The sequence below is a fragment of the Coregonus lavaretus genome (genome assembly GCF_964263955.1).
Source record: "Coregonus lavaretus genome assembly, chromosome: 11".
Classification (NCBI taxonomy): Eukaryota; Metazoa; Chordata; class Actinopteri; order Salmoniformes; family Salmonidae; genus Coregonus; species Coregonus lavaretus.
The window spans coordinates 39030468-39044003 of record NC_139998.1 but is presented as its reverse complement, the minus strand read 5'-3'; the positions used below and the strand labels follow the sequence as shown (position 1 = coordinate 39044003).

Below are 13536 nucleotides of genomic sequence, written 5' to 3'. Positions count from 1 at the left end.
TACCAGTACCCCCTGTATATAGCCTCGTTATCGTTATTTTATTGTGTTACTTTTTATTATTTTTTACTTTAGTTTATTTGGTAAATATTTTCTTAACTCTTTCTTTAAGCATTTCACGATAAGGTCTGTATTCGGTGCTGTATTCGGCGCATGTGACAAATAAAGTTTGATCTGATTTGGATAATACATTATAAGGGCTCCTACATGTTCATAATAAGTAATAAAGCATTCGTTTATCAAACCTGTTGGTTTGAAGTAGGCCTCATCTAATAATGTCAGTAGGCCAATTTTGAGTCGAATTGTTCGTTAGCCAGGTTGTCAGATTATTCCAGGGTAATCTCTGAACCAGGGTCATCTCTCTCTCTCTCTCTCTCTCTCTCTCAATGACGTCAAGTATCAGCTGACTGGTTTGTTTTGCTGTAGAATCCGCAGCAGATAGCAAGGAAGGAATCGAACGACATCAAAGGAGTAAAATAACTTGTTATTCTTACAAAAAAATTGTCTTGGATCGCCCAACAGTTTAAATCGCCTTCGGCTGAAATATATTTACAGGCATCTTTTGCCTCATTTACGAAACAGTTTGACCTGCGTGAAATATGCCTTCAGAGAAGACATTCAAACAAAGGAGGACATTTGGTATGTATTGACACAGCAAGTTTTAACATTGGAAACTGATGTTATAGATTATATCGTTATTTCGATTAGTAACTGTTCACATTTAGTGGATCCTTATTTCGTAATGTCAGCCTTTATGTGGAAAACAGATGGTTTCCCAATTCCCCCTAGTGTCTGAATAGTTCATCAGTTCAACTTCGACCAGACGCCAAACAGTATAGGTACAAATTTGGAAGATAATTAATTTGATATAGAATATAGGCCTACACTTGGCTTTTCAAAACTACAAATTCGTGATAATTAAGGGTGGTGGCTGTATCTAGGCTAATAAAAAAGGTTATATCCTCAACAGTGGGTCATGTTATGCAATCCGAATAGACTGAGCAAATATTGGTGTTGGTAGGCTTTAGCCTACAGTGTCTGTCTCTGCAAAATGTAAACCCATGACAGCGAAACGATAATCGGATACTGTTGTGCTCAGTTTGTTTGTGAATGGGATGTTTAAAAAAAAAAAAGAAGAAAAAAAAGTAGGCTACATAGGCCTATTACTCTACACGAAATGCAGGGAAGTACGCTGCAGGATTGGGGGATGGGACGGATTGCGGAGGTGAAAAGAGGGCCTACGGGGAAAGGGCCAAAAACAAATGTCTGTAGGATAACTTTAACATTGTATCATGTAGACCTAGATAACAAACCAAATATGGATTGTCGTGTTAATTTCGCTTTCTGTCAATAGGCCTTTATGTTCAAAACAGTTTTGCGTCTGAGATAAAGTCCCTTGTTTACGGATGTGACTAGATGAGTACAGCTGACGAGACAACCTGGTCTCAGAGCATTTCGTATTATTCTGTACCTAAATCCGAGATTTACGTTGACATTTTAGTCATTTAGCAGACGCTCTTATCCAGAGCGACCTACAGTAGTGAGTGCATACATTTTCATTTAGTTTGAAATGTTACGTTTTGTATGGTATGTATTAATGTGTGTATGTCCATCACCCATTTTGTATGATATGTTACGAATTACAATTTGTATTATATGTTACGAATTTGCAAAATGTACAATATGTTACGAATTTGCAAAATGTACTATATATATTAATCAGCAAAACGTATGATATGTTACGAATTCTAGCTAGGTGGCTAATGTTAGCTAGCTGGCTAACGTTAGCTAGTTTAGGGTTAAGGACCCGATATGCATAAATAAAAAATGTAAATATAGAGACCCGCTCCGAACGGACCCAAGGAAAACTAGACCCATTCCGTATAGACTTGTTCAGATCCCTCCTCTCGCGCTGATAATGCGCGAGAGGAGGGAGAGAGGTGCCGCTCTAGCAGGCGGGGGAGGGGCCGTACTGTGAGCGAGTGAAACAGGGAGGGAGAGACAACATCCAATCAAGCCTACTCGCGCTATAGTAGACTAACAGCTGCCGTAGCTAGGTTATTTATCAAATATGATTAAGAAGTACCTGTCTTGACTGCATCAAACAGGGAGAAGCTAGTTAAGCTAGCTAACGTTATCTAGTTAGGCTGCAGTGCATGCGCTTTCTCATTCTACAGTTACATATAACAACTCCTCCATTCAGAATATTACCTAAATAGCAGCCTTACCAAACATAACATATCATACTAATTTGTGTGTCCCAGATTTACATTTACTATGTCTAGTCTGAGAACAGGCTGGGCGAGAAGTGCACAATATCTGTTTTAGCTGTACTGTCAGCCATAATTTCATGTTTGTGTACATTTGAATAATGAATTCTCTAGGTTTGATATTGAAGAAAATGAACAATGCGTCAACATTGCAATGTTGCGCAACCACAATATTTTGCCTTACAATATTAATCGGACTAAAATGGATCACATAATAGCTATATTAACCATCATATTCTCATCTCATTTTAATGGGAACGTAATGGGAGCTTTTTAACCACTAACCTGTCGACAAAAGCTTATGTGAGAAGCTGATCCATTAAGTCACTTAAGGCATGATTCTAATGTCATATATAATTTTCAAACATTCAGTCACTTGTTTTGCTAACATTTTTAAGCAATATGAATTAGAGGAGACAATGGCCTGTTATTAAATGTTTTTTTATTTTATTCCAGGTCATCAGTTTACATTGTGTTACTTTCGTCCCACCCGTCTCTCCTGTAACTTTTTCCAGGCTAACACCAAGACTAGCTAGCATTATACTTGAAGCCTATACTGTCATTTAGTCACTAGATGGGTTAAGAAAATGACATACAGTACCAGTCAAAGGTTTGGACACACCTACTCATTACAGGGTTTTTCTTTATTTTTAATATTTTCTACATTGTAGAATAATAAGGAAGACATCAAAACTATGAAGGAACACATATGGAATCATGTAGTAACCAAAAAAAGTGTTAAACAAATCAAAACAATATTTTATATTTGAGATTCTTCAAAGTAGCCACCCTTTGCCTTGATGACAGCTTTGCACACTCTTGGCATTCTCTCAACCAGCTTCATGAGGTAGTCACCTGGAATGCATTTCAATTAGCAGGTGTGCCTTGTTAAAAGTTAATTTGTGGAATTTATTTCCTTCTTAATGCGTTTGAGCCAATCAGTTGTGTTGTGACAAGGTAGGGGTGGTATACAGAAGAAAGCCCTATTTGGTAAAAGACCAAGTCCATATTATGGCAAGAACAGCTCAAATAAGCAAAAAGAAACGACAGTCCATCATTTACTTTAAGACATGAAGGTCAGTCAATCTGGAAAATTTCAATAACTTTTAAAGTTTCTTCAAGTGCAGTTAGTGACAGATTTCTTGATTTATCTTAGATTGATTCGGACTGTTTTGAGGAAGTTTTACTGTATGTTGTTGCTATGGCGTCTCAAGAGGGACAAGCAGTTATTTTGATGCTTTTTTTGTTGTTTTGCAAGTGATTGTCTTTTTAAGGGAGTATGCGAGGCACACACGTTCGCTTTGCCTAGCCGAGTTCTGCTAGGAGCAAACCGAACCTAGTATGCGGACGCCTTAAGGCATTTCAGACCAGTATTCATCCCCTTTGGCATTTTTCCTATTTTGTTGCATTACAACCTGTCATTTAAATGGATTTTTATTTGGATTTCATGTAATGGACATACAAAAAATAGTCCAAATTGGTGAAGTGAAAAAAAAAAAAAAAAACTTGTTTCAAAAAATTCTAAAAAATAAAAAACGGAAAAGTGGTGCGTGCATATGTATTCACCCCCTTTGCTATGAAGCCCCTAAATAAGATCTGGTGCAACCAATTACCTTCAGAAGTCACATAATTTGTTAAATAAAGTCCACCTGTGTGCAATCTAAGTGTCACATGATCTCAGTATATATACACCTGTTCTGAAAGGCCCCAGAGTCTGCAACACCACTAAGCAAGGGGCACCACCAAGCAAGTGGCACCATGAAGACCAAGGAGCTCTCCAAACAGGTCAGGGACAAAGTTGTGGAGAAGTACAGATCAGAGTTTGGCTATAAAAAATATCAGAAACTTTGAACATCACACGGAGCACCATTAAATCCATTATAAAACAATTGAAAGAATATGGCACCACAACAAACCTGCCAAGAGAGGGCCGCCCACCAAAACTCACGGACCAGGCAAGGAGGGCATTAATCAGAGAGGCAACAAAGAGACCAAAGATAACCCTGAAGGAGCTGCAAAGCTCCACAGTGGAGATTGGAGTATCTGTCCATAAGACCACTTTAAGCCGTACACTCCACAGAGCTGGGCTTTAAAGAAGAGTGGCCAGAAATAAATAAGCAAACACGTTTGGTGTTCACCAAAAGGCATGTGGGAGACTCCCCAAACATATGGAAGAAGGTACTCTGGTCAGATGAGACTAAAATTGAGCTTTTTGGCTATCAAGGAAAACGCTATGTCTGGCGCAAACCCATCACCTCTCATCACCCCGAGAACACCATCCCCACAGTGAAGCATGGTGGTGGCAGCACCATGCTGAGGAGATGTTTTTCGTCGGCAGGGACTGGGAAACTGGTCAGAATTGAAGGAATGATGGATGGCACTAAATACAGGGAAATTCTTGAGGGAAACCTGTTTCAGTCTTCCAGAGATTTGAGACTGGGACGGAGGTTCACCTTCCAGCAGGACAATGACTCTAAGCATACTGCTAAAGCAACACTCGAGTGGTTTAAGGGGAAACATTTACATGTTTTGGAATGGCCTAGTCAAAGCCCAGACCTCAATCCAATTGAGAATTGTGGTATGACTTAAATATTGCTGTACACCAGCGGAACCCATCCAACTTGAAGGAGCTGGAGCAGTTTTGCCTTGAAGAATGGGCAAAAATCCCAGTGGCTAGATGCGCCAGGCTTATAGAGACATACCCCAAGATACTTGCAGCTGTAATTGCTGCAAAAGGTGGCTCTACAAAGTATTCACTTTGGGGGGTGAATAGTTATGCACGCTCAAGTTTTCTGTTTCTTTGTCTTATTTCTTGTTTGTTTCACAATCAAAAATATTTTCAATTTTCAAAGTGGTAGGCATGTTGTGTAAATCAAATGATACAAACCCCCAAAAAATCCATTTTAATTCCAGGTTGTAAGGCAACAAAATAGGAAAAATGCCAAAGTTTACAGATTTGCACAATATCAGCACGTGAGAATGAGAGCACTGACTAACGTGTTGTGTCCCCAACCCAGCACATATTAAACAATCTTACCAGTTACAATGTTGCTGTAAAATGAAGCCTAACTAGTTTACACTGCAGTACCTTAGTTACCACAGGGGATGTAGTTATTACATTGGTTATTATTATTATTATTATTATTATTATTAGCATACTTTTTTATTATTGTAGTTATACATATGGTAAATCTATGGATTGAGGGGTGAAATCTAAGACGATAAACTACCGTCACATCCACTGTAATGGGTAGAGTTGACCAGCTATTTCAAAATATGTGGCTATGAAATCATAAGTATGCTAGACCTAAAATGAGAACCTAGCCTACTTGGACACTTCTTCGTGACACTAATCAATTTCAACCCTTTCAATGACTCCAAAATCCTTGAGACCAGAACACTAAGCACATTATTGGACAATTTGTTTGTGAACTTGTTTTTATGGCACTGCATTGTCCTGTAGCCTACTCTTTTATATATTTTTTTTTCTTGGTTATTTGAAATAAATGTTTTAGGCCTACTTATTTTTGCCCCATTTATTTTTATTTTGCTAAGCTTTTTTGTTGATGTTTTATAGTGAATAGTTGGTGTTAATGGTGTAAAAACGAGATAAATCAAAAATACATTATTTAAAACAAAAATACATAGACACTGAGTGTACAAAACATTAGGAACTCCTGCTCTTTCCATGACATAGACTGACCAGATGAAAGCTATTATCCCTTATTGATGTCACTTTTTAAAACCTCTTAGATGTGCATGGTTCTGGTTCTGGTTCCGACCGACATTTTCGCTTATAAATCTATCTGTGGACACGGTTTCATTTGCTCTTACGACTGTCCATCAACTCCTGGCTGAACCCTGCCTCACAGCCACTGACAAAGCACATGCCTGTAATCGTTACATTGTAGCGCAGCAGTAGAGTGGTTTTGTCACGGTAGCACATTTCTGAGATCGATTTATAGCCATTAATCTATAATAATTCATAGATTTTAAACAAACAAAAAAACGTTATGTTTGACCTAGACCAACAAGATTAATATGAGATGAAAGGTGAGTTCTTAACGAGTTCAGGAAGCCAAGCAATAACTCTGAGACGTTCACAGCGATAGGGGCAGACGTTTTGATCAAGGGAGACCTTCTGAAAATATGCACATTTTCTCTAACACTAAACAAACAAATGTATTTAACAGTTGAAATGACTTATATGCTTTCTAAATATAGCATAATCGAATTATAAAATGACTAACTATAAGATTTCACCTTCCTTATAAGCCTTATTCATACAGTTTTGTTGAATAGGAAAAGCATAATAAAATATTTAATATTTTTTAATTATATTTGTACTGTGTACTTGAGCTTGTGTCCTCAAAAGTGACAACATCAACTATCTTTGCCAGAAAGGTGAGATTTTAACCTTTCTTTGACTATGCAGCATTACTAGTTATTGTTTATGGCCCTCTCATGATAAACAATAACTTTTGGGGATTACGTAGATTACATTTTCGATTACATTTAGTTACATTTGACTGGTTAAATCCACTTCAATCAGTGTAGATGAAGGGGAGGAGATGGGTTAAATACATATTTTTAAGCCTTGAGAGACAATTGAGACATGGATTGTGTATGTGTGCCATTCAGAGGGTGAATGGGCAAGACAAAAGATTTCTGTGGTAGAGCATGGCGTTTGCAACGCCAGGGTTGTGGGTTCGATTCCCACAGGGGGCCAGTATGATTTTATTTCATTTTAATATATGTATGCACTCACTAACTGTGCTAAATGACTAAAATGTAAATATAATATAGACTGTTTTTAGCCTTCAGCCTTTATAAAATCATATGAACGAATTTATATACAATATTAGACTATAAAAGACTATTGGTCTGAGATAACTATTGGTTTGAGCTGTCTCTTTAAGTCTAAGTGAACTAAGGTAGTGGGTTCGATCCCCGGGACCACCCATACACAAAAAATGTATGCACGCATGACTGTAAGTCGCTTTGGATAAAAGCGTCTGCTAAATGGCATATTATTATTATTATTATTATTATTATTAGTCATGTGAACACCTGTCTCTCTCATGTATTTCTGGATAGAATTGCCTAAATATGAAAATTTTTGTGGAGCAATTGAGATCAAGACTTTCCTCCTTCCAGGCACTTGTGTTGTTGGCCTTGTGTTGTTCTGTCCATCCGTCAAAACTGACCCAGGGTTTGTGTGTAGACAAAGGGGCCCAAGGCCTTATCTGGTGCCATGGAAACCGTTGTTTTTGTCTTGTTGCAAACGGCCACCAAGTTGCAAAGTTCAGCAGGGCGGGATTAGTTTAGAAAATATAATGTTCACTTGCTGTTTCGTTTATGGTCTGAGTTGATTCAGCACCTGGTTTGCTGCACTGATTGTATTGTCTATAACCATAGGGGGTTTGAGATAATAGGCGACATATATTTTTCCTTTGAGTTACCTGTGTGAGAGGGTGAAAGGCAGATGGGATATAGAACAGATACAATCTGCTAGTTGTTTTGTCATCTCACCTGTTCTCTCCTCCTTGTGTCCACAGAGCAGAGAGTAGACGATGTGAGACTGATCCGAGAGCAGCACCCCAACAAGATCCCGGTTAGTATCACATCCATTACCACCACAACCATGCAAAGATCTAATATACATTGGGTTAGAGAGTATTCCTAAATACAGACCCATCCATGCTTTCCTCAACACAGAGGTTATCCTTCCTAGCAGATATTTTCATGAAGAATAGGTAGAAGGGTATGGAACCGTCTCGGTGTTAGCCATGTGTCAGGACCCAAACAGACCACATATCAGATTGAATATCACTTTAACCTTCCATCTGCTGCCTCTCTAATCCAGACACACACACTGAAACACTGACTGACTGAAAGGGCCTCAGTTACAGTACATGACCACTTCCTGATCCTTTCCTTTGTCTGTCCAGGGGTCCAACAAATCTGAGTAATTCCCCCTCTGACTGACACTAGCTTTGTCTTGGTAATGTCCCCTCCCCCTCTGACTGACACTAGCTATGTCTTGGTAATGTCCCCTCCCCCTCTGACTGACACTAGCTGTGTCTTGATAATGTCCCCTCCCCCTCTGACTGACACTAGCTATGTCTTGGTAATGTCCCCTCCCCCTCTGACTGACACTAGCTATGTCTTGGTAATGTCCCCTCCCCCTCTGACTGACACTAGCTATGTCTTGGTAATGTCCCCTCCCCCTCTGACTGACACTAGCTGTGTCTTGGTAATGTCCCCTCCCCCTCTGACTGACACTAGCTGTGTCTTGGTAATGTCCCCTCCCCCTCAGACTGACACTAGCTGTGTCTTGGTCATAGAAATATAATAAATAGAATTGGCGTCCCCATTCAAGTCAATGATGGCATAATGGGTGGACTGGCGGCCATTGCGAGGAGCAAAGCTGGAAATAAAAGCAGGAAGTGTACCCATCAATATGTGCTTTGATTTGTTGACTCCACTGACATTACAAAAAATACATTCCATTGTTTGAGCCACATCAGTAACATCATTTTAATGAACATTCTACATTACATTTTAGTCATTTAGCAGACGCTCTTATCCAGAGACATTTCCTCTGCTTCCTTTCAGGTCATCATCGAGAGATACAAGGGAGAGAAGCAGCTGCCCATCCTGGATAAAACCAAGTTCCTGGTTCCTGACCATGTCAACATGAGCGAATTGATCAAAATCATCAGGTACTCTTTCATGATGTTACATTATCCTTTATTACCTTCTCATCAATTTATCAGTCACTCACTACAGCAAATGTACTTCTACCAATGTGTCGATCTGATGTGCTGAACTCTTTGTCCATGTGTCTTTGTCCCACAAGGAGGCGCCTCCAGCTGAACTCCAACCAGGCCTTCTTCCTGCTGGTGAACGGCCACAGCATGGTCTCCGTGTCGGCAGCCATCGCTGAGGTGTACGAGCGCGAGAAGGATGACGATGGCTTCCTCTACATGGTGTACGCCTCACAGGAGACCTTCGGAACCGTGGCCCCCCAGTAACAGCCTCCCACCACCACGCCAGCACTCGGACATTGATACTATCTACCCCCCCCCCCCCCCCCCCCCCCCCCGCTCCTTTGTTCCTAAATACAGACCTATCCCCCTGCCTTCCCTCCAACCCAACCCATGCTTGCTTTACAACCTTAGCCAAGACAATAGGAACCAGCCAACCTCTTCTCCCATGCGCTAAAGGGCCCCTTATAGATATTAAAAGCCCTATCCTGCACCTTCTCATACTCTGCCCCATACCCATACATTCAGTCATGTGTTTAGGAAAAGGGATGAAATCGTTATGTTTGGGTTTGCTGTATAGGATGGATTAGAATAGCAGAAATGATTACCAGTTCAGTTTGAGTTCGCTCGCACTAGACTCAAACATTTTACATGTTAAATCCCTGCTCGAGTCCATCACGGTTGAGTTCAGATACAGCAAACCCCATCTTTTCTTTTCCACTGGTTGGGTTTGCTAAACTTCAATGAACTCTGTCTTTTGGATGAAGCTTCAATCACAACAGCTACTGAGGAATTTTGTAACAGTTTAGTTGAATCCAGTTTGACTGACATGGGAAATATTACTGCCACAACAACTTGTTTCATCATGTGGTAAAGTCTCCAGGATGGGTAACTCAGGCCAATAGTCTTAACCGCTGTGACAAAATTACTGTTTCTATTTCCTCTTTAGTCTTTGGCCAATTCTAGGCAAACTATAGTTAAGGCTAACATGTTAATGTGTGTTCAGTTTAGCATTCACCTCCCCGTGTGTCTTGATAAGGGTTATGGGTTCAGAGATAATTTTACTTTTCTCCTTACTGAAAATTAAGGTCCTTTTTCAAATTTGTTTTTATTTCCCTGCTTTTGTAGTAAATGTCTCCACATAGAAGAGATGTGAGGGACTCCTAGTTAAAAAGAAAAAAATGCTATGCTACCGAAAACCTGCTATGATGATTGTAATAAGATATTTGCCTCTGTGTGTACAGATATTGAACAAATGAAAGGAGTAATCAACTGACCTTGAACACTATGACAGGATAGGACATGATGATGGAATTGCACATGTGTGAAAGGGTCACTGATGTGGGATCATGCTGATGCCAGAAGTAGGGTGTGGGGTTGGTGGCCAGTTAGGACTGGGCGGGCATCATAGGTGGGCATCATGGGCTGGATCTGTCCACCAACCAACCCTCCATCTCTCCCCCTCCTAGACCTAGACCTGCCCTAGGGCTCTGGACAGAGCTCATCCCTGGGTGGCATCACTTTTAGAATATTAAATTTGTTTAATAGAGAGTTATTTACGCCTTTATAATGTGTGCTGACTGTTGTTCTCTTCCCTCTCGCTGTCCTTTTCCCTCTCGCTGTCCTCTCAACTGTTTAAAGGTTAGATGCCTTTTTATGTCAGCATTTTTGGCAGTTAATCTTTCTTTTGTTTTCATTCAATGTGATTTTACTTCGTTGTACAAATGTCCATATGCTATACTTGTGCATAATGAATAAGAATAATTCTATGATCAGTTTGATTGAGGGTTTAATAAGAGGAATGGTACAGTTATCAACCCAATGTTCCTCTGCATTCTCCTGTGTTTGCCACTCTCATTCTTCATATTTACAGCAGTATTACACAACCGTTTCTTGTATTTATGTTGGTATTTTATGAATAAAACAAACAAAAAACAATGTAAAGGTTTCTGTGGTGTGTTCCCCATCTAGAATGCCTATTCTGGTATTAGTTAGATTAGACACTGTGTTGCCGATGAAATCAGAAAACATTTCAATGTTTTTTTACAATGTTTTTCATGCAGTTTATAAAACAAGAAAATTTTAAAACACACTACACATACAATAAAAAAAATCTGCCATAAAGAATTATGCAGGATTTGCCCTTCAAGTTAAAATCTTGCTTCAAAATAATAACAAATGTTTTAAAACACCTTTTAAATGCACAAAATGTTTACTTGAAATCAAACAACATGCAGAACTATTGACTAAGAAGATGGCTACGTTACAGTCAAATAATACCAGCTTATTAGATGTCATTGTATGTTTGACAAGAATCTCATTGGAACTCTTTCATTTTAATGATATAAAGACATGATTATAAATCAAATTGGTTTACACAAAATGTTTGCATCATCAACCAGGGTGTATTAACTAGGCACAATGTTACAGAACAGTGTAAAAACAAATCAACCACCAGAGAGAGAATCATGTTTGCTCTGCAGCCGTGGTGTCTGGCGTACTATTACAGTGCCTACTGTATGCTCTATTGCTCCCATGAGACCTACACCAGAAACAGCATGGGTGTGGTCAAAACATTTTTGACAACATTCCCTGACATGCAATACTGTACAGATAGTCAAGATACAATCCTGGATTGTGTCCTACAATTCCTTGATCTTCAGTCCTCAGAACAGATATCACATCCACCTGAATGGAACTCTGTAAATCTGTTTCCTGTTGCAACCAAATGGATCCTGATTTTGTCAAAGTCTTGACTATCTATTGGAAGCAATCGGTGCAAGTGTTTATTGGTACATATGATCATTATCAAAGAAATGTCCCTTATGACTGAATTATGTCCTCCATACCTGGCTAGGGACACTCCAGTGCAAAACAACAAACCTATAATAACTTGTCCATCCTTGAGGACCACTGTCCTCATGTCACACTCACATCCAATGACCTGGGACCAGCCAGTCTCATAAAAGTGCTTTCATATGCCACACCATTGTGGCAACTTAAGGACACATTCACTGACACATTCATTATCAAATCTTTCTCAAAAAGGATCCTCTTACATCTCACCACCACATATTTTGGGCAGTGAATATAACAATTAGACTGCTCCAACTTCTAAACTTCTAAATGATTAAACAAGTTTGGAATAATTTCCAGGCAGTTCGGCACAAAACAATATCAATGGCACATCTTAAAATCTAAGCTAGTAATGCTGGCACCATGTTTTTCTTTTCATCATTAATACCTGCACTGTATAGGGCTAAGTACCCACAGTGAATGATTTGTAGAATAAAGCACTTATTTGTTTCACTTCCTCTTCCTCTGTTCTGTCTGGCAACACTAAGGGAAATTACAGATGTACTTCCTTGTTTACTTCCTGGTTTCCTCACAGACATGCATTGTTCCAGAGGAGGAGGATTTGGCAGACAGTCAGTCAATGTGCATTATTTGGCAGTCATCTTGTCTTTACATTCACACTTCATCATCCTCTCAGATATACATCCAACTGTCTTCTCCAGAGAAACTTAAAAGGCCATCTTGTCTAGAACAGTACATTAGTTGTTTTGAAAGGGTTGGGTCTGGCTACAGAACTGAGGGACACTGAGGTGTGACCTGAGTAGTGTGAGGAGTATTGGGTCATATTTTCAACATCTTTCCTTTGACCAAAATCCTCTGTTATAGATAGACTGGGACTAATAGCACCCTCCAAATTGACTCTGTAATTTCACTTTCTTCATGGTCTCAACCAAGAATCTAAGTTGAGTTGAGTGGCCACCATTCACCAGCCCATCATCAAAATTTTGACTGGTGTTGTATGCACTCACTAACTGTAAGTCGCTCTGGATAAGAGCGTCTGCTAAATGACTAAAATGTCAAATGTGTTCAAAGAGTAATGTAAATGAAAGGAGCTCCTTCAATCTTTTTTATTTTATTTTATTTTACCTTTATTTAACTAGGCAAGTCAGTTAAAAACAAATTATTATTTACAATGACGGCCTACACCGGCCAAACCCGGACGACGCTGGGCCAATTGTGCGTCGCCCTATGGGACTCCCAATCACGCCCGGTTGTGATTCAGCCTGGAATCGAACCAGGGGGTCTGTAGTGATGCCTCAAGCACTGAGATGCAGTGCCTTAGACATAAGGTGCTGATGTGTGCAGGGGTAAGATCACAGGAGTTGTTCCTAGTCCCCTGAGTCCTGGCTGTCTGATTTAGGAGCATACTTCAGCCGAAATGTGCCTGAAAAAAAAAAGAGGTTTCTGTAGATATAAAAGATATAAACTACCGTTCAAAAGTTTGGGGTCACTTAGAAATGTCCTTGTTTTCGAAAGAAAAGCAATGTTTTTGTCCTTTAAAATAACATCAAATTGATCAGAAATACAGTGTAGACATTGTTAATGTTGTAAATGGCTATTGTAGCTGGAAACGGCTGATTTTTTATGGAATATCTACATAGGCGTACAGAGGCCCATTATCAGCAACCATCAGTCCTGTGTTC

General features: G+C 39.5%; 2 protein-coding genes across 3 annotated transcripts in view; one reads left to right on the top strand and one right to left on the bottom strand.

Moving 5' to 3' along the window:
• The first annotated feature begins 392 nt into the window (after positions 1–392).
• On the top strand, positions 393–10975 carry LOC311137808 (microtubule-associated protein 1 light chain 3 beta). Its single transcript, XM_084172402.1, has 4 exons — positions 393–636; positions 7826–7881; positions 8886–8992; positions 9130–10975. The coding sequence occupies exons 1-4, from the start codon at positions 597–599 to the stop codon at positions 9302–9304; spliced, it is 378 nt and encodes a 125-aa protein (XP_084028528.1). The 5' UTR covers positions 393–596; the 3' UTR covers positions 9305–10975.
• Positions 10810–13536, bottom strand: part of LOC311137807 (zinc finger CCHC domain-containing protein 14-like) — a 63618-nt gene continuing 60891 nt past the window's right edge. For both annotated transcript variants that reach the window (XM_084172400.1, XM_084172401.1), the window contains exon 13: positions 10810–13277. In XM_084172400.1, coding sequence (XP_084028526.1) covers positions 13222–13277 — 56 coding nt within the window. In that variant the 3' untranslated portion in view covers positions 10810–13221. The remainder of the gene's footprint in view (positions 13278–13536) is intronic.

Coding starts and splice junctions, on each gene's coding strand:
- LOC311137808 (XM_084172402.1), top strand. CDS start 597: ATGCCTTCAGAGAAGACATTCAAACAAAGGAGGACATTTG. Junction 7,882..8,885: donor AGCACCCCAACAAGATCCCG/GTTAGTATCACA, acceptor GCTTCCTTTCAG/GTCATCATCGAGAGATACAA. Junction 8,993..9,129: donor GAATTGATCAAAATCATCAG/GTACTCTTTCAT, acceptor TTGTCCCACAAG/GAGGCGCCTCCAGCTGAACT.